Source organism: Protopterus annectens, chromosome 3.part0 (genome assembly GCF_019279795.1).
Source record: "Protopterus annectens isolate FY-2018-M chromosome 3.part0, PAN1.0, whole genome shotgun sequence".
Lineage (NCBI taxonomy): Eukaryota > Metazoa > Chordata > Ceratodontiformes > Protopteridae > Protopterus > Protopterus annectens.
In genome coordinates, this window is record NC_056731.1 from 529557005 (window position 1) to 529584599 (window position 27595).

Below are 27595 nucleotides of genomic sequence, written 5' to 3' on the forward strand. Positions count from 1 at the left end.
AATAAAAATATGCAAGACACATGCAGTATAGAGACATAGCACATATCTGTGTTAACACAAAAGGAGAACAATACAATCAATTTCCATACAATGTACATGGGTACATTTACATTGTAAGGGTACTTGTGTATTATCGCAGCCAGATTCCAAACAGGAGAAGCAGCTCATTTCCAAAAGTTTCTCCTGCCAGTATATGCCTTCAAAGTTACTTGGGAAGTGGGCGTCAGTGAAGTGTCTCATTACAGTGATTTTCAGTTGAAACACATTTAGCTGTATGGGGAAATGAAAGACCAAATATTTTACCATCCACCCCCATAGCATAACAAAAGTAAGTTTAAAATGTTGCCACTTCACTTGCTTTATAGTAAGGATGTACAAGGAAGGTTGAATGTCAAAATACATTACATCTGTTGTGGAAGACATTGTAAGGGCTTATGTAGTTTCTATTCAAACTCACTTCCATTTGTATTATTTACATGTGTAACTCATGGCATTTTAAGTACAATCAGATTTGTGAAAAGTACCATTTCATTAAGTTTAGAAGGCTACCCGCCCTGTTACAGACTGAACAGTCTGACATTTTACCAGATCCATTTTTTCTCCATCTTTACTTGCATTTATTATATTTTTCATATTCTGGAGCTCTTGAGTTTCATCAGTTGTTCCATTAACGACGACTGTGAACCAGCAGCTGTATCTATTGTAATTTTCATTAAGTAACATCGGTAAAGGGCACTACCCAGGAAGAGGAATTTTACAGTTATCCCTCTTCCTGTCTCATAAGCAATGTGACAGAAAACTGCTTAGGAGTTTACACACCCCATCTTAGGTTAACATTAATCGTTCGGCAAAAACATTGCAATTATCCCAGGTTCAGAATCTAGTTGTGACAATACGCAAGTACCCAATAATGCAGCATACACACTTTCATTCTTGTTTCATTACACTTTCATTAGTGAAGATGTGTGTGTAAGCTTCACTTTTAGATTCATGAAGAACATTCACAAAATATAAAGGGTTGGAATTGCACTAAACAGTGACTGAAAACTGTGCAGACTTCACTTTTATACACATGAAATCAGCTGTGTGAAGAATATTCTGAAATAATATCGCAACAGATACCGATGACTGCAATATACCTACATCAAGAAATTAGTTTACAATTGTTTTGATTTCACCTTGACAGAGAGGAAAAAGAGTGAGCAATAAATTAATTCACGGGGGGGGGGGGGGGGGGCACATGGTGAGAGCTGCAGCCTCTACGTCCGACTCTAAACTGGTTACATGTAGCATCCCCCAGGGCTCAGTCCTAGGACCCCTCCTGTTCGGTATATACTTCTCAGAGGTACAGGCAAGTGGAGGAGGACTATGGCTGACCAAGTTCGCAGGCAACTGCAAACTAGGGGCCATAATTGATTCTCCGGCTGATACAGACACCCTCCAGATGGGTCTCACTGAAACTGATACCTGGTGTCAAAATTATGGCCTCAAGCTAAATGCCAAAACGTGCATAGCCTTCCCCTTTGGAAAAAAAGTAGGTGGTAGTCACTAAATACAGAAAATGTAATAAGGGATCCGGGGACCAAAGCAGATAGTAATCTCTCCTTTGATAATCATATTGCCAAGGTGGTTAGAAAATCCTTCTATGTGGCCCACCTAATCACAAAAGGATCTCACTGAAACGGATACCTGGTGTCAAAATCATGGTCTCAAGCTAAATGCCAAAAAGTGCATAGCCATCCCCTTTGGAAAAAAAAGTAGGTGGTAGTCACTAAATACAGAAAATGTAATAAGGGATCTGGGGACCCAAGCAGATAGTAATCTCTCCTTTGATAATCATATTGCCAAGGTGGTTAGAAAATCCTTCTATGTGGCCCACCTAATCACAAAAGGGTTTGCATCTAGAACAAAAGAGGTTATTGTGCCTCTCTACTCATCACTCATTAGACCCATCATAGAATACAATGCCCCATTTGGGATGTACCTTACAAGATACCTGCAAAAGCTGGAAAGACCACAAAAGTACCTCACCAAGTGGATTACTGGCCTCAGATGCCCTATGCAGCCCGACTCAAGAAACTCCAGCTGTACTTGGTTGCATACTGCTTACTCAGAGGTGATCTCTGCCTGACATACAAGGCCATGTCCAACCCAGAATTGATGGACATGCTCCACCTAAAAAAAAAAAAAAAAAAAGACAAATCCCGGAGAGCCGCACCCTCTAGAGATATAAACCTCACCACAACGATAAATAGGACATGCTGGAGGGATAGATTCCTATCCCAGATAATCCCCATGCTTTGGAACAGGATTCCAATATACATTAGGCAGAGCCCCTCACCAACACTCTTCAAGAGAAACCTTGACAGGTGGATGGGAAACAAAAAATTTACCCCAGGGATCACTGCAGTGGCTCTGCTGGACAGTGGCGCAGGGAACTAATCTAAACAGGTGGCGAAAGCAAACACATTCTGGCTAGGCTTATAAATGAGGAGAAAACGAGGCACGCTCGGAAGACAATGGTGCACGGTCCAAATCATGAATGTAGAAACAAAAAAGGGACCAGCACTCAACAGCAGCAAGATAAAATTCAAAAAGATGATTTATTTCAAGGTTGCTGAAAGTCAACCTTGCATAATATACACAAACCGGTTTCGGCTGTTAAAGCCTTTATCAATGTGACTTCCTAATCCAAAAGCATTAGTTTACACAAGCACCTTTACATCCTGGTTCTCTATTTATACCCTTATGTTAAAGTGGTATCAACCTATTGGGACTTGTATAAAGGGTACTAATACAGTGTTGAAATAAGAACATGTTCAGCATGAATATGCTTATGGTACAATTTTAACCAAATACACCTGACATCCTAAAAATAACAATTACTTATTCATCAATATGAATATGCATATTTGTAAAGTAAATGGCTGATATAATCTATAGCCAAGAAATGCTTATATTATTTGTATTGTGCAGAAATCAAAATATATATATATATTTTAATTAGCATAGGTATGTTTGGTGTATATGGAATGTAATTATGACGTGGAAGCATTGGCTATTTAACTGCCCAATGTTCATTATTTGAACATATACAACCTACCCCTTGAGGGCATCATTGGCCTATCCATCATGTACTTGATATTCATTTAATCCTGGCTTGAAAAATGCCCCAAGGGTGGTAATCCACTTATTCTCCATGTTATTAAGTTTCGTGTGCCACGCCATCTTGAAATTCCTGTGAAGTTGGATTTCATCTATTATGATGAACCTAAATGATGCTCCTGTATGCTGTTGGCTATGTTTATATAGAGCATTGGTAATCCTTCTGTTTCTGATGGAACTCAAGTGTTCTCTAATCCTAATTCTGATGGGCCTGGAGGTCTGTCCAACATAAAACGCAGAGCAAGTGCATTGTGCCAAATATATCACCCAATCAGAGCTGCAATTCCCGAAGGTGTTGATATTAAACATCTTCGGTGTATTTTTGCTGGTGAATTCTTTGGTTTTACAAATGTATTGGCATAAACTGCAGTGTCCACAAGGGTAACAACCCACTAAGGCATCACCAAAAAGTGTAGTTTGCAGTTTAGTAACTGGTGTGAACCTTTTATAGTGTGTTAACTGAGACTGAATGGTACGTCCCCTGCGGTAAGCAAAAGCGCAGGTTTCGGGAAGAATGCCATTAAGAAATGGATTCGACTGTATGTCCCAATGTTTGTTGACAATTTGTCTAAACCAGGATGTGTTGTTACCATACGTGGTGACTAGTCTAATGGGCTGCCTACCTTGCTTGGTAACTTCCTGTGATTTGTTATACTTAAGTAGATCTGATCTTCCCCTGGCTTGAATCTGTTTGGCCGTATTGTTTAGATGGTTGGAATTATAACCTCTATCCACAAATCTTGTTGTTAATTCTTGTGTTTGTATAGAGTATTCCGCTGCCGTTGAACAAATCCTTTTCAACCGCAAATATTGTGACTTTGGAATTTTGTTAATGATGTGGCGGGGGTGAGAGCTGGTGGCATGGAGTAGGGTGTTATATTGTGGGAATTTTCTGTCTATTGTTGTTACTAAGGTGTGATCTGGTAATCTTTTGATAGCCACATCCAAAAACACAATCTCATTGTATCCAATATTGACCGTAAATTGTATGTCAAATGGATTGTTATTGAGATAATCCACAAATTTGGATAGTTCCTCCGTACTTCCCCGCCACACCAACCAGCAGTCGTCCAAATACCTACGCCATATATCCATGTAGTCCATATAAATATTTCGCTGGACATCATATATGAAGGTTAGTTCATAATACCCCATAAATAAATCTGCATAAATTGGGGCAAAAGATGCCCCCATTGCTGTTCCTTTAATTTGCCAATAGGGTTTGCCTTCAAAGTAAAAGATGTTTTTTTGCAATACATACTCAGTTAACTTGATCAAAAAAGTATTAAATCCTGTTGAGTATAAATTGGATTGATTTAACCAGTACGTAACTGCCAAAATGCCAGCTTGATGTGGAATACTTGTATATAAAGATGTTACATCTAATGTACATAACAGCCAATCCTCATAGAGTTGAGAGTCTTCAATAATATTCAAAAATTGTGTTGTGTCCTGGATACGTGATCTGACCATTGACAATAATGGTTTTAAATATTCAGTCAGAAAAGCAGATAAAGGTTCAGTAAGGGATCCACGACCTGAAACTATGGGTCTACCTGGTGGATTCATTAAATCTTTATGTGTTTTGGGTATTAGGTAAAGGTACTGTGGCATTGGTTCTGACATCTTCAGTTGGTTGGCCACTTGGGGGGTAATAATATCCTCCTCCACAGCTAAATCTATGAATGAATCAATATCAGTTTTAAAGTTGGGGGTGGGATCCACTACCATCTTTAAATAAAACTGCGTTTGAGATAACTGTTTCAGTGCCTCTGCACTGAGTCTAATTCTCAAAGATCTATTGGGTTTAGGTTTGGAAAATCTACATTTGTACCACCAATGAATAAATGTGTGTCTATATTCAAGGATTGTGTTATGAAGGATTTACATTTTTCCAAAGAACCTGAGGGTTGTCGTAATAATCTTAACCGACAAGAACGTGAAGCACTTATGCAACTACAACAAAATAGAAATATTGTGAAGCACTTGTGCAAATACAACAAAATAGAAATATTGTGATTACATCTGCAGATAAAGGCGGGGGTATTGTAGTTATGGACTACTCAAAATAAAAGGCAGAGGCACTGAAACAGTTCTCAAACGCAGTTTTATTTAAAGATGGTAGTGGATCCCACCCCCAACTTTAAAACTGATATTGATTCATTCATAGATTTAGCTGTGGAGGAGGATATTATTACCCCCCAAGTGGCCAACCAACTGAAGGTGTCAGAACCAATGCCACAGTACCTTTACCCAATACCCAAAACACATAAAGATTTAATGAATCCACCAGGTAGACCCATAGTTTCAGGTCGTGGATCCCTTACTGAACCTTTATCTGCTTTTCTGACTGAATATTTAAAACCATTATTGTCAATGGTCAGATCACGTATCCAGGACACAACACAATTTTTGAATATTATTGAAGACTCTCAACTCGATGAGGATTGGCCGTTATGTACATTAGATGTAACATCTTTATATACAAGTATTCCACATCAAGCTGGCATTTTGGCAGTTACGTACCGGTTAAATCAATCCAATTTATACTCAACAGGATTGATCAAGTTAACAGAGTATGTATTGCAAAAAAACATCTTTTACTTTGAAGGCAACCCCTACTGGCAAATTAAAGGAACAGCAATGGGGGCATCTTTTGCCCCAATTTATGCAGATTTATTTATGGGGTATTATGAACTGACCTTCATATATGATGTCCAGCGAAATATTTATATGGACTACATGGATATATGGCGTAGGTATTTGGACGACTGCTGGTTGGTGTGTGGCGGGGAAGTACGGAGGAACTATCCAAATTTGTGGATTATATCAATAACAATCCATTTGACATACAATTTATGGTCAATATTGGATACAATGAGATTGTGTTTTTGGATGTGGCTATCAAAAGATTACCGGATCACACCTTAGTAACAACAACACACAGAAAATTCCCACAATATAACACCCTACTCCATGCCACCAGCTCTCACCCCCGCCACATCATTAACAAAATTCCAAAGTCACAATATTTGCGGTTGAAAAGGATTTGTTCAACGGCAGCGGAATACTCTATACACACACAAGAATTAACAACAAGATTTGTGGATAGAGGTTATAATTCCAACCATCTAAACAATACGGCCAAACAGATTCAAGCCAGGGGAAGATCAGATCTACTTAAGTATAACAAATCACAGGAAGTTACCAAGCAAGGTAGGCAGCCCATTAGACTAGTCACCACGTATGGTAACAACACATCCTGGTTTAGACAAATTGTCAACAAACATTGGGACATACTACAGTCGAATCCATTTCTTAATGACATTCTTCCCAAAACCTGCGCTTTTTCTTACCGCAGGGGACGTACCATTCAGTCTCAGTTAACACACTATAAAAGGTTCACACCAGTTACTAAACTACACTTTTTGGTGATGCCTTAGTGGGTTGTTACCCTTGTGGACACTGCAGTTTATGTAATAGATTTGTAAAACCAAAGAATTCACCAGCAAAAATACACCGAAGATGTTTAATATCAACACCTTCGGGAATTGCAGCTCTGATTGGGTGATATATTTGGCACAATGCACTTGCTCTGCGTTTTATGTTGGACAGACCTCCAGGCCCATCAGAATTAGGATTAGTGAACACTTGAGTTCCATCAGAAACAGAAGGATTACCAATGCTCTATATAAACATAGCCAACAGCATACAGGAGCATCATTTAGGTTCATCATAATAGATAAAATCCAACTTCGCAGGAATTTCAAGATGGGGTGGCACACGAAACTTAATAACATGGAGAATAAGTGGATTATCACCCTTGGGGCATTTTTCAAGCCAGGATTAAATGAATATCAAGTACATGATGGATAGGCCAATGATGCCCTCAAGGGGTAGGTTGTATATGTTCAAATAATGAACATTGGGCAGTTAAATATCCAATGCTTCCACGTCATAATTACATTCCATATACACCAAACATACCTATGCTAATTAAAATATATAATATATATATATATATATATATATATATATATATATATATATATATATATATATATATATATATATATATATTTTGATTTCTGCACAATACAAATATAAGCATTTCTTGGCTATAGATTATATCAGCCATTTACTTTACAAATATGCATATTCATATTGATGAATAAGTAATTGTTATTTTTAGGATGTCAGGTGTATTTGGTTAAAATTGTACCATAAGCATATTCATGCTGAACATGTTCTTATTTCAACACTGTATTAGTACCCTTTATACAAGTCCCAATAGGTTGATACCACTTTAACATAAGGGTATAAATAGAGAACCAGGATGTAAAGGTGCTTGTGTAAACTAATGCTTTTGGATTAAGAAGAAGTCACATTGATAAAGGCTTTAACAGCCGAAACCGGTTTGTGTATATTATGCAAGGTTGACTTTCAGCAACCTTGAAATAAATCATCTTTTTGAATTTTATCTTGCTGCTGTTGAGTGCTGGTCCCTTTTTTGTTTCTACATTCATAGGCTTATAAATGCCCTTTGGCAGATAGCCTAGTACTTGCCTATGAACCTAGGAGTTGTTACCTGCAGGTAGCAGGGAGTTAGCCTGGAGAAGTGCAGCCAAGAATCTTCTAGGGTTTTTTTAAGCTGTGGATTAAAAAAATCTAGACAGAGACTATCTTTGAGGGAGGGAAATAGTGCGCCATTTTTAAGATGTACATGGAGTATAAAGAATCTCCTGCAACGTTGTTTGATTACTATTAGACTTATGTGCATCACAGACCAACACCAGCTATTAGTGAAGTACTATGTGATAATACCATTTAGAGAGGAAAAATGTTCTGGTTCGTTAAGGAGACTAAGTAGTCACCAACTGTTGCAGTTCTGTTCGGTTTAACACTTTCAGGGTCAGGCAATGGTGCTTCCCATAAAGTAAATTGATAAAAACAAAAGAAAAAGCCTTTTTGTGCAAAATAATCAGCTGTTGTATTCCTATAGATATTTTTCAGGCAAACAGCTAACCAAGTTAGAATAAACGCATGAAGCAGTCCTTTTCTGACCTTTAAATTGTCTGGTCTATTCAAAACAATGACTGCTTTCATCTTAGACTTTCAGATACCTAGTATTGTTACTTAAGTGATGTTCACAAATCTCCAACAGCAAAGTACTTCAGCAGTATTGACATTGTTGGCAACAGGGATAAAGGACGCAATATCACAAACAGATTTGTGATCACAGAGTTCACTGCTAATTTGTGGGGGGTTAGTGAGGAAGGCAACATTAGATATTTTTGAACAGTATTTTTTTCATATCTGATTGGGCATTAGTGAATCCTGGGAGTGCGATTTCCTCATCTTATTATTTCTTGTTTTAGCCATATGTCGGTTAAAGTTATTATATCTGGAGTGGGGAACACTACCGGGAATGGAATTAGTATTTTTACTACATATGCCTCTGTGAAACTTATGTGAAGGAAATGAAGGCCTGCAAGTAGTATGTAGTGTGACGAAATGGAAAAGGTGAAAGGTTTGGGGAGGGATGAAGAGTTGTCTGGAGGGTCAGTTGGACATGGACTAAGGTAGATCTTTCCACTTAATTTTAGTGGTGGTATCTTGCAATAGATGTGAAAGAGCCTTTTGTGCTTGGTTATGTGCCTTGATCTTAGCTTAATGTGTGTGGCACTTCACCACTGGTATTTGTTTCTAAAAAGGTGGATACAATATTAAATTATACAAGTTGGGAACTCTGGTGACTGCTTATGGTCGCCTTCAGGGCTCTAGTGTGTAAACTCACAGAAGGTTGGCTGTGAATGTGAAAAAAGTGATTGTACAAGGTAGCATGTCCTACAGTGTACGACAGAGAAGACAGTCAAGTAAATACAGTAGCAGCATTATGGGTATCTAAGAGATAGTAGACTGGTAGTCTTGTGTTGGAGGGGGAACAGTACAGTATACAAAGCAGCAGTGACTATTAGACTGTAAAGGTTAGTGGAGAGAGAAGAGCAGAATCTAGACTATTATTTAGCAGAGAGGAAGACAGTAGTAGAAAGAAATGAGTGGTGGAATGAAGAGGAAAAGTAGCAGAGTTAAAAAGAGTTGGAAGAGGTGCTAGAAATAGGATGCAGTAGGTCTATAGAGGGATAGGAATGGAAAGCGGCAAAGAGGAGAGTAAGTTGAGGATAGCAGAGAAGGAATATGGGGTACAGACATGAAAGTAGCTACGTGGGAAGACAAGAAAGGAAGGCAGGCTGCAAGGGGAGGGAGAGAGCTTGAAGGCCAACTGATTTACTTAAGTCTGGATTATACAAATGGCATTCCACTCAAAATGCTTTCTTTGGATCAGTACATTTTACTTTCCAGGGATTAAATTTGCTTCTTCTGCATTTGCTACATCTGTGCTATTCCCGTTTCTAAAAATCACAATACTACCTAGGTTTTCACCCCAATTAGGAATTTTTGGCAAGTCAAATCCAGGTCTCTCAAGTGTGAATGCATGTTCACCTACAAAACAAGGTATCCACACAAAGCTGAGAGATTCACATTTAATGAAACACTAGCCTACTAAAACTTCCTGTCTTCAGACTAGGATGCAAACTCAGGTACAAGAATATAAGCTCTCCACACAGGAGATTAAACTTTCCACTACACATCCATAAAACAAAATTTCACACTGAGAATACAGAGTTAGGCACAATACTACCAGCTATAACAGGAATCCCTGTTAAGGTTCCAAAACATAAATACCAACACTGTCAACAACCCATAAACTGGGATGTAATCTCACCACAAATAAAATGATAATGTAAGCTCACACATAATGACAAAAACACCCATTAAACTAGGCTCCTGAGCTACAAAACCACATGACACCCACAAACCAGACCTACTATTCAGAAAAGAAAGCTCAAGTGAAAAACTATAGACTACCACAAACCAACATGTCCTTGATGGGAAAGTAGGCTGAGGTAGCATAGGTACTAGAAATCTGACCATCCACAAATCACAGACCTCTTCCTGGAAAGAGTGCAAACTCACATGTAACATTAAACAATAGCTGCAAAGATGGACCTCTCAATAGACAACATGCAGAAAATTACAATGTTAGAATCACTCACAAGAAAGAGCCCAAAGGGGGGGGGACTTAAGCTCACACATCATGTTTGAATCAATGCATAAACCAGGGGGCCCCCCATGTCAGGATACCAGCTGAGGTATGGCACTACAAGCAGTCTATGAACTAGGGTCTCTAGAAATGACCAGCTCCTCATGTAAAATGCTACAACGTCAGGTAAAAATAAAGATCTCCCAGACAAAAATGTAAAATCAGTTACAATATGGCTATTCATTAAACTACGCACTCCCAAATGGAAATGTAAACTCAGGTAAAATAAAATCCCTTTCCAAAAAAAATAAGGGTCTCCAATCCAGGAATCGGTACAATACTAAAGAATGCCCACAGACCAAAGTGTGTGGATATTCTTCAGCATGTATCACTTATATTGCCCAAATGTTGCCAATCAATGCCACCAGATGCTTTTCAGTGAAGACGCTATGCAAAACTGTCACAAAGAGTTACTGAAAAGTTAATAGAAATAAATAAAAAACACAGTCCGGATGTACAAGTGTTCAGTCCAGTTCAATGATCATGCCAAGAAGGTGTACAAGTACAATGATACAAATGGTCCAGAGACCAGGGTCCTGAAGTAATTTAAGCTCACATAAACAGTGTCCATCCACAAACCACAGTCTGACCAAAAGAAAGAACAGTGCAGGTACAGTACTACAAACTAGTAAAACAACAAGAGATTCACAGTAGAAACACAAGCTTAGACACAGCTGCAAAATGTCCTCAAGGTCAAGATAAGACCTCAAACTCAGCCATGGCATTACAAGCCATCCTCAAAGGCAGCCACGTAGAAGTATTACCTGTACAAGGCTGAAAGCTAGTTACAAAATAAGGTTTTGCAGGAAGGAGCATAAATTCAGTACAACAGATTTATATACTTTCCTGGAAAACAATAGTTTACATCTATTTATGACAATAAAGGCTCCCCAATAAGCCAGATGTCCCTCATGTGACTACAAACTCACAGGTTAGTGCTAGGCTAACTGCCGTTACGGGCCATTTCAAATCTAGCCAATTATTCCATTTCAGAATTAAACCCTGCACTTTGTCTCTGTAAGGTAACCCAGCCACTGGGGATGCATAAGCCAATTGCATTTCTTTGTGCCAGTCCCAAGCCCCGATAAATGGGGAGGGTTGCGTCAGGAAGGGCATCTGGTGTAAAATTTTGCCAAATCATACATGCGGACAACAGTACAGATATACATACTGGATCGGTACGAGGTCTGGGTTAACAACGACCGCCACCAGTACTGTTGGCCAACAGGGTGCTGGTGGAAATTGGGCTACTGTTGGCCGAAGGAGGAGAAGGTATGCCCGAAGGGAAGTAAAGGCTAGGACTGTGATAGTGAGGGTCGGAACTTTGAATGTTGGCAGTATGACTGGTATAGGGAGACAGCTAGCTGATATGATGACCCGAAGGAAGGTTGGTATATTGTGTGTGCAAGAGACCAGATGGAAGGGGAGCAAGGCTAGGTGTATTGGAGGCGGGTTCAAATTGATTTATCATGGTGTGGATGGGAGGAGAAATGGCGTAGCGTTATCCTGAAGGAACAGTATGCCAAGAGTGTTTTGGAGGTGAAGAGAGTGTTGGATAGAGTGATGTTTATGAAGCTGGAAATTGATGGTGTAATGATGAATGTTGTTAGTGCATATGGTCCACAAGTTGGGTGTGTGCTGGATGAAAAAGAAACATTTTGGAGTGAGTTGGATGAAGTGGTGATGACTGTGAGTTGGATGAAGTGGTGATGACTGTGAGAAACTGGTGATTGGAGCAGATTTCAATGGGCATGTTGGTGAAGGGAACAGAGGGGATGAGGAAGTGATGGGTAGGTCTGGTGTTGAGCAAAGGAATGCAGAAGGTCAGATGGTAGTGGATTTTGCGAAAAGGATGGACATGGCTGTGATGAATATGTAATTTAACAAGAGGGAGGAGCATAGGGTGACATACAAGAGTGGAGGAAGATGCACACAGATGGATTATATCTTATGTAGAAGGGCGCCAGTCTTAAGGAGATTGGAGACTGTAAAGTGGTGGCAGGAGAAAGTGTAGTTAGGCAGCATAGGATGGTGGTTTGTAGGATGACATTGGTGATCAAGAAGAGGAGAATGAGTGTGAGGGCAGCACCAAGGATCAAATGGTGAAAATTGAAAAAAGGGTAATTGTGAGGTGGAGTTCAGGGAAGAGTTAAGACAGGCAATGGGTGGCAGTGAAGAGTTACTGAATAGCTGGGTAACTACAGCAGAGCTAGTAAGAGAGATGGCTAGAAAGGTGCTTGGTGTGACATCTGGAAAGAAGAATGAGGACAATAAGACCTGGTGGTGGAAAGAAGTACAGGAGAGTATACAGAGAAAGAGGTTGGTGAAGAAGAACTGGGATTGTCAGAGAGATGAAAAGTAGACAGGAGTGTAAGGATATGAGGTGCATGGCAAAGAGAGAGGCGGCGAAGGCTAAGCATATGGCGTATGAAGAGTTGTATGAAAGGTTGGACACTAAGGAGGGAGAAAAGGACCTGTACCGATTGGCTAGACAGAGGGACCGAGCTAGTAAAGATGTGCAGCAGGTAAGGGTGATAAAGGATAATGAGGGAGACGTACTCACACGCAAGGAGAGTGTGTTGAGCAGATGGAAAGAGTACTTTGAGAGGCTGATGAATGACGAGAATGAGAGGGAGAGAAGGTTGGATGATGTGCGGATAGTGAATCGTGCAGTGGATTAGCAAGGAGGAAGTAAGGATAGCTATGAAGAGGATGAAGAATGGAAAAGGCTGTTGGTCCACATGACATACCTGTGGAAGCATGGAGGTGTTTAGGTGAAATGGCAGTGGAGTTAACTAGATTGTTTAATGAAATCTTGGAAAGTGAGAGGATGCCTGAAGAATGGAAAAAAAAAGTGTTTTGGTACCGATTTTAAGAATAAGGGTGATGTGCAGAGCTTTAGTAACTACAGAGGGATTAAAATTGACCAGTCACAGCATGAAGTTATGGGAAAGAGTAGTGGAAGCTAGGTTAAGAAGGGAGGTGATGATTAGTATCAGCAGTGTGGTTTCATGCCAGGAAAGAGCACTACAGATGCGATGTTTGCTCTGAGAGAGTGTTGATGGAGAAGTACAGAGAAGGTCAGAAGGAGTTGCATTGTGTCTTTGTGGACTTAGAGAAAGCATATGACAGGGTGCCTAGAGAAGGAGTTGTGGTATTGTATGAGGAAGTCTGTCAGAGAAGTATATAAGAGTGGTACAGGATATGTACGAGGGTAGTGTGACAGCAGCGTTTAAGGTGGAGGTGAGATTACATCAAGATCAGCTCTGAGCCCTTTCTTATTTGCAATGGTGATGGCAGGCTGACAGATGAGATCAGACAGGAGTCCCCGTGGACTATGTTTGCAGATGACATTGTGATCTGGAGAGTAGGGAACAGGTGGAGGAGACCTTGGAGAGGTGGAGATATGCTCTAGAGAGAAGAGGAATGAAGGTCAGCAGGACTAAGAATATGTGTGTGTGAATGAGAGGGAGGACAGAAGAATGGTGAAGATGCAGGAAGCAGGGAGTAGAGGTGTCAAAGGTGGAGGAGTTTAAACACTTGGGATCAGCAGTTCAGAGTAATGGTGAGTGTGGAAGAGAGGTGAAGAAAAGAGTACAGGCAGGATGGAGTGGGTGGAGAAGAGAGTGTCAGGAGTGGTGACAGATGAGTACCAGTAAGAGTGAAAGGGAAGTTCTACAAGAGGGTAGCGAGACCAGCTATCAGAGCTTGACGTGGCAGAGTTGAAAATGTTAAGATTTGCAGTGGGTGTGACGAGGGTTGACAGGATTAGGAATAAGTATATTAGAGGGTCAGCCCAGGTTGGAAGGTTTGCAGACAAAGCCAGAGAGGCAAGATTACGTTGGTTTGGGCATGTGCTGAGGAGGGATGCAGAGTATATTGGGGAAAAAGATGCTAAGAATGAAGCTGCCAGGTAACAGGAAAAGAGGAAGGCCTAAGATGAGGTTTATGGATGTGGTGAGAGGACATGCAGGTGGTTGGTGTGACAAAGCAAGATGCAGAGGACAGGAAGAAATGGAAACAGTTGATCTGCTGTGGCGACCCCTAACAGAGCAGCCAAAAGAAGAGGACTGTCTCTGTAAGGTGTGCACTTAACCATTATGCCAAACACTACCCTAAAAACAACCTAGGTAAATATTGGTTAACAGACTGCCATAAGCCGGGCCAATAACTAGAGGTTAGAGAAACTCCGTACCATCTGTGAAGTTAAGAGCTTAACCATTATACCAAACTGCTCATTAAAAGGTGAGAGTCAAACTCTCTGTACCTTGGGTCTGTAGGAAAAACACGTTAACCATTACACCAATCCCCAACTCAGATATAAAATTACTGAACAGTCCTTCAAAGTGTGACTCTTTGCATAAACCCACTACTTAAGGAAATCCATAATCAGTCTTTACTGCTGGAAACAAAAGTCAGGCACAACAGGTCTTGCTGGGTAGAAATCTCGGAGCAAACATAGAAGTAAAGATAATCAAACAAATTCATCCATGAAGGAATGCAAATGTACGTTACATTGCAACATAACATTTGCAAAGCAGTTCTAGAGAAGAACGCAAGCTCAGGTAAAGCAATATAAAGCATTCATAAACCATTTTCGTACACAAGACTATAAGCTTAATATTGAAGGGTTCTCCTTAGTATAATCAGTTAAAAAGCTCAACATGGAATGTGCTGCAATCAGCAGAGCTTTTAGTGTCAAACATTTCTGTGAAGGAAAAAAAGAAAAAATCATCACGTTCTTCATAAGTGCCCTCCCTGCACCTTCCTTTAAAAAACAAACACACACCACCACTGTACTGTGGGGACACCTTTAAATGTTCAGCTCAAACTATAGTCAGGCTTTGAATTTCAAGTCTTCCAAGAATATCTTATTAAACAGTAAACATAAATCATGACCTTCTCAACAAAGAAAGAAAGGAAGAAAAAATAATGTGCAATCACAATACTGCATTCCATCTACAAACCAGTAAAGAACAACAAAATATCAGGCGAGGTACAATAAAAAAGATCATCCTGAAAATATATTCCATGGGGGAAAGTACGTACGGATTCATTATTTAAGAGTAATTTGTAAAAGGGGGTCTTCCAGCTGGCCAAGTTGGAAATGCAGACTCAAATGGCACAAGATATGCATGTGTCACTTCCCCACAGAATTGGTAATTCTCTCTGCACTGCCTCTACTAAATGGCAAAGCAAGCTCAGAAACAGTCAATTACAACCTATCAACAATCAGCTAATTCTGAGGGTGCTGATTGAGCAAAGCAACTGAAAGCCAATTATAGATGTCACACACAATGGCGAACTAAAAGCGACAAAGTAAAAAAGGTAAAGGTAACATGCATAACAGCACTTTTAGGAGCAGCTTTACTGCAGTGCGCACGTGTGACAAAGACAACATTGCCTACCAGTACCTAAAAATGTAGGACTGGCTATGTGCTATGGACAAAGAACTGGTGGCATAGGGCAACAGAACAGCAAAACACAGCAGCCAAAGGGAGCACCAATCACAGTTTGCTCACCACAGTGGCTATCCTGTCCTTCAAGAACAGTAGGGAAATTGGGTAAACAAGAAAGAAAGAAAGGAAAGTACAACACATAAAAAGAAAAACACAAGGGCAACCAATACTTGGTGGTTGGCACAAAGGACATTTTTTGAGCGTGGATAGCGCCCACTTTTCTTTAAAATGGATAGCACTGGGGAAGGCTCTGGGTAAACTGAAAGTAAAAGGGCAGGTTTGTGTGAATTCAGTACATGGGACAAATACAAAAACAGAGACAGTGTGCATACAAACTAGGATAAAACAGGAGACAACTGCTGATGGGGAGGCCTGTAAAATTAATGATGTACAAGTAAAAACACAACAAGAGAGGAAAAAAAAAAAAAAAAAAAAAAAAAAAAAAAACACACAAACAGGGAAGGGACTAGGATGGGCAGCAGGTTTGGCTGACTTGCAGGCCAGCCCAGAGAACAACATACTCAAGCATCATACATCAGTGAGGGTGACTTAACAGGTGGGGTGCTCCTCAAGAAGCCAGAAGGTTGGGTCCTACTAGATGAACACCCCAAGCTGCCCCAGAAGGCACCCAAAATTTCCTGATGGGGGCATCCTAACTACTTGCACACTTCAGCAGTCACCAGGCCTGTCACCAAGTTACCACAGGCTGTGAAGATATGTGAAGGCTGCTAGACTAGTACGATAGAATTTTGCAGAAAATTCTATGTCAATGTAAATATGAATATAATCCACAGGCTTGTCCTCTTAAAATGTAAGAAAACTGTGTTAAATGTTGACCTTCAAAAATGTAACCACAGTGCACTCTGCTGCAAGAAAGCTGATAAGTCAAGCATTGTATGACTGATAAAGGCTCGGAGACAATGTCTGGACTGAGGAATTCCTTCTATTGTTTTGAGACTAGAGTTAATTGCTTGAATTTACATATATAATGTTAGTTTTATTGTTGTAGTTTCTTGGCTAGGTGCAAGATTAAAGAAATGTTAAAACTCTGAGTTTCTGTTAGCCTGGGAACCAGAGAAGAATGATGGGATCTAAAAATGAGTCAGCAGTGATGTATTATTTTTAAGACTTTCTCAGAGACAGAGAATCAGAGCATTTTGGATTTTGTGTGAAGAACATCACTCACCAGTACTCTGCCTTGCTTTACATGTAAGTTTATTTAGAACTGTGATCACTCAGAGTTAGATAGGAATTTAGTCAGATTTATTCTAGCCGTTTTCTATATTTATGTCAGAGTATTCTACGGTGTTATTTTAAGCATTTTCCTGTGATTTCTGAACTCTTGACTAGCACTGTGTTGAATTGAGAAGATTTCTCTTGCATTTGTTATTATTAAATATTTTTATACCTTTTGACTGTGGCTGTTTTGTGTAGAGATAATTTAAGTGCTGGAGTACATTGCATGCATTCAGTGATGTTGTACAAAGCCACTCCAAATAAGCCTTGCTGCTCGTCATACTTACTAATTGGATAATATTGCACAGTAATAATCGGACACCATTTGGTAAGAGTCTTATTAGTAGTGGATAGTGGTTGGTGACAGCTGGTACTACCTTATAGACTGGCAGGAAGGGGCATAGCTGGAGAACCTGTGCCAGTCTTCCCCGGGAGCATCTGTGTGTTTGTATACAATTCATATCTTAAAGTGTGTGTGTGTGTGTGTGTGTGTGTGTGTGTGTGTGTGTGTGTGTGTACACGCGCGTCAGCTACTTGGGTGGGGACACGAAGCACTCAGACAGAGGGTGCTGGAGGTTTTTGCTTGACCACAAGGTTGAGATCTGTACCCTACAACTGTGCCAGTGGGGAGTCTTAATGGGGATCTGGAGAGAAAGGGAGAAACCAGCCCCAGATTGACTGTGATCGCTGTGTGTTCTTAAGGGAAATTGCATTTCACTGTGTATTTATCTTTCCAAATGTGGATGCCCCTCACTAGTGTTAGTAGTGAGGATTAAGGGTCCTCTATTACTGGATCAGTGCACGGGCGTCACACAGGCGACATCCCCAGTTCATCTAACAGGCACGTGCACACACATGGCACTGGGGACCCCTTAGGTCATCACCTGTGGAAAAGCCATCATCACACCCAAAAGGCAGACATGGAAGCCACTAGCACTCCAGAAGTGGCTACAGTGGGTAGAACACACTAAAGTGAATATGGCCACAGCTTTCACTGCTTCAACAGGCCCTGCATGTAGGAGACAACAGAAGAGCCCCCCCCCTACTGAAATGTCAAAACTTATTTTGTACAATCCCACAATGCAGAAAAATATGCAAGCCAAAATTTCAGAAGAGCTCTAAACATCACTATTCTCCGCCAACACCCTGGAACTTTTATATACCAACTCAGAGTTTGCCAAGTGAAAAAGTAATATTCCGAGAAGTGGTAATCTCTGACCTAGTAAGCTCTAGTCTGAATTTTCAGCCAGTCTTCACACGTCAGGACTCTCTCTGCAGTGAGGGTCCCGCACATTTCAAATAGTTAACTATAGGAAGAAAATAAGGCAAACATGCGTGATGAATATCACAAACTGTACAGCACGCGCACACACACACACAAACTGAAGAGCCACTCCTCTCTTCTGTGACAGCCAGCTACATTCAAGCAATGTTTCTCAGCAGCATGAAAAGGAATGGACTTGCTCATAGGCTGACAACACTTTAAGACAACATAAAAACATTATATAAAATGCATACATATGTAGATCTCACACACACACTCACACACACACACTCACACACTCACACACACACACACTCACACACTCACACACACACACACACACACTCACACACACACACCACACACACCACACACCACACACACACACACTCACACACACACACACACACTCACACACACACACACACACACACACACACACACACACACACACACACACACACACACACACACACACACCTCACACACACACACACACACACACACACATACACACACACACACACACACACACACACACACACCTCACACACACACACACACACACACACACACACACACACACACACACCACACACACACACACACACACACACACACCTCACACACACACAGACACACACACAAACACACACACACCACACACACACACACACACACACACACACACACACACACACACACACACACACACACACACACACACACACACACACACACACACACACACACACACACACCTCACACACACACACACACACCTCACACACACACACACACACACACACCTCACACACACACACACACACACACACACACACACACACACACACACACACACACACACACACACCTCACACACACACACACACCTCACACACACACACACACACTCACACACACACACACACCTCACACACACACACACACCTCACACACACACACACCTCACACACACACACACCTCACACACACACACACCTCACACACACACACACACTGGAGGCATCTCCTGAACCTCTGCCTTCCAGTGGCACAGCAGGTTAGGGTGGTGTTGCTTTAATCATTTTACTGAGTTATGTATGTTATCAGACATAACTCTCTGGGCAGGACTGGCCCCTACTTCCCATGCGTCAGTAAGGGAACACCAAGCTAGTAATAACCACAGCAATATAGTATGACACAAATTTTTGAATGAAATAAAGAAAACATGACTGCTGGCTATCTGCACAACTGTCCTTTGGCCACCTGCTGTCTGCATATGCAATATCCTATTCAAACATGGTACATGTTACAAACTAGTCTACAGTCCTGCTTTTCATGCGTCCCCCTAAGCATGCTGCTAGAAGATACTCATAGAATACATCTTTGGGCTTATCATGGTGTCACTTTCAATGCATTCACAATCTCCACAGGTGAGGAGTTCTGGAAAGCAAAACAGAGGCCTGATCTCCATCCAGCTACTGCGGCGGACAATGATGGCAACTTGCAAGCAGGATAGGTTTCAAGATAGTGCAATGGCTGTAATGCTCTGGAGAAAGAACTCCCACATCGAAACTTACAGAGCTCATTCTGTGTCCTCAACAGATGCAGCACCAGAAAGAAAGACTCCAGGAACTCTGATGCTACCACAACTCTCATACTGGCACTAGTATGTATACGGCACTAAATCAATTGGCGGATGTGCAAGACAGCAAGTCAGGTGCACACAGCTGTTATGGACACCACTGTGGAGCTGGTGAGTGTGCTTTATGTGCATGTGTGTGAATATGTGGCAAGTGCACAGTTACCCGAGCTATCTGCACAAGCAGATAATAGTGCGACAGAGGATGCTGATGGCAAACACCACATCCAAACAACCCATTACGACTGCCATCCAGTCAACCTTTACTGTCTTGTGTGGTCTATAGCCAAGGATGAGGTGCAGACATTCATGACTGTCCCATGCCAGACACCACAAGATGGCTGTAGATGCATCTTCAGTGTCACATGCTTGGATACAGCCCGATATCCCAGGAGTATGTGTGACATTTGTCAGCTCTAACCATGGGATGCCAACTCACAGTACTCTAGCAAAGTGCTATATTTCCACCCTATCACTGCCACAGGCTGGATGGAGCCCCAACATTGACAATTGGCAAAGGGGACACTGGGAATGGTGACAGTAGCACCCCAATACCATCTCTGGGAGATGGTGATCTGACAGCTGCCACAGTGGGCACCAGTAACTGTCATGCAGTGGGATCCATCCCTGTCACTGGTGGTTATATCCCCGATACTCAACCACCCACAGAGAGAATGAGGCTGCTGACATCACCTCCCATAACCTTACCCATCACAGGTTTGCATACATTACTGTGCCCCCAGAGCCCATGCAAGTGGCAGTGGTTGTGCTCTGCCTAACCTGTGCAAGTACGCCGATGCCTGATGCAAACTGTACTACCTGTTCCAACTGAAAGTATTGGTTGTTTTCTGCACTTGTTAAATGTAAATAAATTGCTGTGTGTATGCTTTCTAAATGTATACTACCAGTACATATTCTGTAAAAATCACTTATAAAAATCTTAACATGGACTGTTCTCCCTGGGCCTCCACTGAAAAAGGACAGTTTGTCCAGTCGGACCTTCCTAGTAAACAAATGTAAAATAAAATAACTTACGGCCAGAATAAAAACTGCCATGCACAGTCCAAGTGGCACTGCATGAGATAACACTCATGTGTAACCACATTTTTTGTTAAATGTTTTGGGAATAGTGTATGTATCACACTATTCTATCTTATCTCTGTTATGTTCCACACATGTGGACCAAATGGCAATATTTGTGCCAGTGATGCAATGTATAGCATGCAGCGCTACCTCAGCTGTGGCTCTGCTGCTACTCTGCCTGGTCCTTTTATCTCCTCCCTGACCTGCTGATGCTATTGTCACATACAGCAACACCATGGCAGGGCATATCCGGCTACACTGTCCACTTATACAACACCACATTGTGCAACATGGCACATGCACATATTACAAATATGCTGCTGCATACCTCAGGAATATAGCTATCTAAATGGCCAAATCAATTTTTTAGAAGTCCAAATATACACACTTGTGGTTGCAGTATGGTCTGTGGGTTCTAAGTGGGAGTCACTGACCATGGCAGGAGCATATCCAGCATCACCTACATACACAAGACCCAACAGTATATACGGACTGCTTGCATATCCAGCATCACCTACATACACAAGACCCAACAGTATATACGGACTGCTTCTAGCAAGCATGGCAGCTGTCACTTAGCACAGTCTATAATGTATGTACATACCAACTAATTGACCCTCTGGGAAGTCCTCTCAAAGGAACCACTGGTCTAAGTTACACATCTGTCAAATGTGTAAATCATGTTAACTGAAATGCCCTGGGGGCACACAGACACATTGTAGACAATGCATTGCAGATCACTTGGCAGTTGACAGCCCTCACTTTTAATGCAGCTTTGTAAAAGCTTGGACCAGGTGGGGGAATAGTTAACAAGAGTGCAATTTATGACACCGAAGACCTCAAGTAAGCATGCGAGTGTTGTGTTGTTTCTCTAGTACTATACATGAAAATCAGACATGCCCTCTACCTTTTCTAACATAATATCAAGTAATCTGTGAAGTATCTGAGAAGCAGAAACCTACAACATACCTAAACTTGCCCCCCCAGAGTAACTGGAAGGTTCCCTATAGCTAGGATAGCCACCACAACACATACCTTTGTGTTCAAGAGATGACCATAGGACATATCTCTCAATTCCGCTCGCAAGAAACAGTTTGACCAGGTCCTGTAATGCATCTCAGTCAATTATGAAAGGATTAATTATCTTATACTGATCCTTCAGATTCTGACATTTACGTTGTTGCTTGTATTGCCATCATTGGCAGGAGGCCTTAACATGCAACATTACCAGCACCGACTCCCAATAGTGGTATCAATACATGCTGTTGAGCTACTGCTTTTGCCTTGTCCAAAACGTCCACCATTATAAATCACACTGTTCAAAATGTATAGTGAGGATGCACAGTGCCAAAATTAAATTTTCTAAATCATTTTGGGATCTTAGCCTCTTCCACTTTTCATGCAGCTCATTTGCATGGGCTCTCTCCTTAACATTATGTACTCATTCACATGGACCGCACATCATGCAGCCTCGACCACTGCTTTTCCACAAAGTCAGTACCCACACCATGCACACAGTTACTTCCCCATGTTATACGGTGTTGTGCTCCCTCTCTTACAAGTCACCACAATCTCCTAGAAGAACCCCATTCACAGCTGCTGTTATCCATGGGGCCATAAAGTACTGTACACTATAAGAAAATGTAAACCACACCTTTACAAAAAAAAAAAAAAAAACCCTAAGAAGAGATTCCTTAGTAGAAATAATGGCCAAAACAGATACCTTAAGCCACCCACCAACTAGAATCATTACGTGGGAACATAACGCATGTACAACATAGCAAGCTATCTTCAAATCAAGGCAACAGAAGAAGGGATGTTATCTGCCAACATGCTACATCAATTTTGTTCTTACAACCCACATTTCTCCACTTATACAGTAATAGATCAGAAGTAATTATCAAAATGAAACTGTCAGCTCATTCTTGAAAGGTAATTGATGTTTTCTGAATCATACCTGGATAAACACACCAAAAATAAAACCAAATAAATGACAGGTATTAAAATGCATTTCTCTTATAAAGAGATGCCCGGGCTCATCCAAGCCCCTTAAATATCAACCAAATCTACAGCAAAAAAAAAAAAAAAAATGCAATGGGAAAGTGAGAAAGAAAAACTGCACATATAGCCCAAAGGAACTATATCAAAACAGTATTTTCAAAGAAACATAATACACTAATCCAATATTCATCACCAGGGAACTACCTTACCACTAAAAGCAAAGAAAGAGAGGAATCACAAAATTTAGCAAAAAAAAAAAAAGACAAATAAATAAATGAATGAATGAATGAATGAAAGAACAAGCAATAAAAGTTTAAGCTGCGCTCTGCAAATATCTAGGAATCCCCTGACTATACATATATCCAGTTAAGTAACTTCTGCATAACCAATACATGCAGACTGTCAAGTCTCCAAAATACATAACGTAGTATTTTTCACTAAAAAGGTGACAGCTTTAATGCACACAACAGACTTAGGAAAATTCTAACAAGGAAAGAGAAAAATATACCCCATTTAAGTGGAATGTAGAACAGGCAAGAAACATTGCAATTCTGATGGAATAAGTAGTGTTTACAAATCACAAAATCCTATATTTGAGCACTCACTATTACCAGAGTTGAGAAGGGTTAACAACTACATGAACACAAAGTGAAACTATCAGTAATTACAATGTTTACAAAATTTAAACTTCCTACATAGATTACAAGAGCCCCCCCCCCCCCCATTTCATACTACTGTTTAATTTATTTAACAATTGTTTACCAGATAAGAGTTTGTAGGTTGAATACAACACAAACAAAGCTAAAATGCAAGTAACATTTAGAAATACTGAACTACTGATACTACAACATAAATGGCAAGCTCAAACATTAGCTAGATATCATTCAAAGCAGACAAGGACAGAAATATGAAGCAATGTTTTTTTTTTTCTTCCCTTCTTTTTCTTTGATGGGGAGCTGTGCCATATAATCTACTTATCTGACTTGCTTCCATCCTAGTGGAGGATTTTTTTTCTCCTTTAAAATATACATTTTTATAACACAATGTATAAATGGAGAAAGTATCAGTTGCAAATATGTGGCTCTCTTTACTGTTATCCTTGTAAATTTAAAAATAAACGCAGCACAGGGGTGTAGCAGTTAGCTCTGCTGCCTCACTGGGCCTGGCCAGCAGGTCATTTCCAAGGATTTCAGTGGGTGCCCCATTTTCTCCTACATTCCAAGACATGCAAATAAGTGAATTGGCAATCCTCTAAACTGCCCCTAGGTGACATTCCATGTGAAAGTGACTGTGTGTACACCCCCCCCCCCAAAAAACTAGCATCTGATCTAGGATTAGTTTCTCTGTCTTGCACCCATTAGGCTGGGTTACGCTTCAGCTCCCAGATGACTCTGAACCAAATTAAAATTGGCAGTAGGAGAAAGAATTATTAAATATATCTAAAAGGGCACTACAGAGTCAAGGGTGTTTCATTTTACAGTCATTGAAACCTGAACTTATGTATTAACTAGAACTTGACACGTTTTTGTTTCAAAGTTACAGGTTATTCTATTATTATTTTTTTTAATTAATAAAGCAGACTTCTCTACTTCTGACCACTAACAAAATACATCTCACATATTCTCGAAGTAGTGCCCAATATTTTGTTCCCGTACATTTTTCCAGTATCCCTGGATTACAGCAGAAGTACTTATTACATTCACATTTATTTCTGCAATTCTTTCCATAATCCAAGTCCGAAAACCAACGCAAATCCAGGTATATATTTGTATTAGACCATATTATTCAACAAAACTATAAAATGGCTGAAATTACATCTGCCTTTACTTGTAAGCAGTTTGGCAAGGAATGATAGAAAGTCATTTCATTTTTAACAAATGCATGAATAACTTAAGTAGGATAATGGTGTATAGAGTGCAAGGGTTGCTTAACGTGTAGATATTCGCAAACTGAGGAGTGTTTGTTGTATTTTTCTTTCACCCTTTATCAGGATGCATACCCAAGATAAACACGCACACAACTGGTTTACTCTAAGAATCTAAAAGTTTGCATCTAATTAAGTGCAACTTAACACAAATGCAAAACAGTAATGAAGCCTGCAATATCAGAGTTTGTGTTCAATGAAAATAAAAACTATCACTATGTAAACCTGGTAGTATGCATGTTGCACAACTTTTACAGAAAAAAAAATCTGGTACCAATCCTGCAAATTACTATACCTTCACATTAAGTTTTCTGTTATTTGTTGGAAGAGTTCCATTTTCCTTTAATTGATCTGGTACATATATTGCTTTTGTCTTGAAGCTTGTCTCTGTGACATTGTTTGGCTTAAGCTTTTTCTTGCCAACTTTAAATTTAATCTTCTGAAAATCGTCGGGTCTCTTCCTCTTCTTTGTCATTTTGAAAATCTGGATATACTGACGTTACAAAGAGAAAAGTGTTTTAAGTGTTACCTAGCCATATTAATTGTTCTTGGGTCAAACACCAAATAGCATCAATATTCAAGTTCTAGCACAGACAAATAACGACTTAGGTTTTACTAGAACATATACAACCACAGCTCTCAACCAGTCATGGACAAATCTCAACAGAATCAGGGACACTTTTAAAATATTAGTTTCATTAATCTGAGGCATTAACAGAATTAGAGAATATGAATCAATATACATTTCCTAAATGAAAATAAGTATTCAGTTCTTAATTGTTGTCATTATTTATTAAGTATAGTTTACCACCTTTTGTACAATTGGCACTAGTGTTAACAGGGATTAAGAGGGACAGAGCTAAAATCTGGGACAGTTGAGAGGTATGTATATAACTGTCATATGAATATATTTATATTCAGAAAGGACCATAAACATTAGCTACGCATGCAAGCAACGTGAACATCAAGTACTACTCTACCACTTAACAACTATAAATAGACGAACTCCTATTTCACCAGGGCATATAAACCATATTTTGAAAAAAAAGCCAATTTATACTCCCCAGTCCGGACACAACTCATGTAAGACTTAACTCCCAACCCACGTATACGCTCTACTTACTGACTTACATCACAAACAACATACAAACAATGATTTTCTCACGCTAAAGAACAAGCTTCTCTGTACACCGCGCCGTCCCCTCCCTCTCCTACTCGCTATTGGTAATCCGTAAGTAAGGCACGCCCTAGGTTTAGTAACCATTGGTTGATACTGAGCAAACAAACTGGCGTATGGGAGGCCAGGGTAAAGGTGAATAAAAGCAACAAGTAAACCATGGCGAAGAAAGACCATAGTCGAACAAACCCAATCAGTACTGCCATCTTGTGTTATTATCAAAATTGTAGACACCCGGAATTTATTGTGGTGGTAAAACGTAGTGTTTCGGCGTTAAAAACACTGACTAGAACCAGGCTGGAAGGAATCTAACACCTTTTTTTTGACGCCTAGATTTTGCAGGACAGCTTATTATTATTATTACGTAACACTCATCCTCAGCGGCTGGCGGTAAGGCTTCTGAGGCGATTCATTTAGAAGTTTAGTTCAAGCAGCTGTAAAATCTCAGGTGGTCTGTATCGCAGCTCTTTTTTCCAAATATCTTTATTTGATAAGAATAAAGAAAACATTGGCTAGTATTAAAAAAGAAAACACACATGAACACGGAATACAAACTGTATACATAACAAAAACTACACAGTTATTTACACTTCATTTACAAAATAAGCAGCGTGGTAAATTCTGCAAAACTATTAAACTGTGTAGAACCTGAAACCGAGAAAAAGGGAAGTGTAGTTAAGAGATTTTAGAAAGAAAGCTCTGACGAAAGTACTATAGACAGATAATATGTAGATAGATTGATTCTATTTTGGTGCAGTTAAGGGTATAAGTATAAAGTTAGTAACCAAATTTATGTAATGATTTCAAAAATCTTAGCTCAACATTTCATAAAAAAGATTATTGCCTACGTCATTACCAATACCAGTATAATAACGCTTGTGAAGCTTTTTGCAATCCACTTAAAAAGTTAATAGAACATCAGCCATCATTTAACGTCTGCCATTACAGACTGACTGTAAGCCTCAGTTATTAGCAGAAAACAAAAAAATTCATGAGGGGCAGGGCAAAAATCAAGGCTCTTCTGCAAAATCGCACAAACATAGAAATGTTTTATGCTTGGTTGCTAGCACTTAAAACGAAGGATCACATTGCATCAGCTGCTATTTTTTAAACTTGTTTGCTTAAGTTTTGTTTAACATCACTTTTTATAAAATAGCGCAACAGCAAGCAGTTGTCAAACTATGTTAATGTCATAACATTCTAAGCAGTATACACACTGCTGTGGTCCAGTGTTCTCTGTTATCACCAAAAAGAGATATTATTATTCTTCAGTAACATGATCGTAATGTCCCCGATATGTTTTATAACCATATCCTTAAAAAACTTCCAGGACAAGTTATAGAGTCAGACAAATTTTGCGAGAGATGTGTAGTTTGATCAGCATAGAAGTTATTGTGTATTGAGTAAGGAAATTTCTTTATGGAAGAGACTGTATGGGGGGATTTGGAGAAAGAGTGAAGTCACTGGTAGTAATTT

The 27595-nt window shown here is 40.1% G+C and overlaps 1 protein-coding gene across 5 annotated transcripts in view; it reads right to left on the minus strand.

Annotated features, from left to right (window-relative positions):
- TEX10 (testis expressed 10) overlaps window positions 1–26993 on the minus strand; it is a 2069943-nt gene extending 2042950 nt beyond the window's left edge. Inside the window, exons 1-2 of one of the 5 annotated variants that reach the window (XM_044064942.1) lie at window positions 26976–26993; window positions 25238–25435 (exon numbers count right to left, since the gene is read on the minus strand). In XM_044064942.1, coding sequence (XP_043920877.1) covers window positions 25238–25417 — 180 coding nt within the window. In that variant the 5' untranslated portion in view covers window positions 25418–25435; window positions 26976–26993. Of the gene's footprint in view, window positions 1–25237; window positions 25436–26065; window positions 26193–26967 lie in introns of those variants that run through there. The other 4 variants (XM_044064941.1, XM_044064938.1, XM_044064937.1 and 1 more) reach the window with 4 other exon arrangements.
- Window positions 26994–27595: the final 602 nt, after the last annotated feature.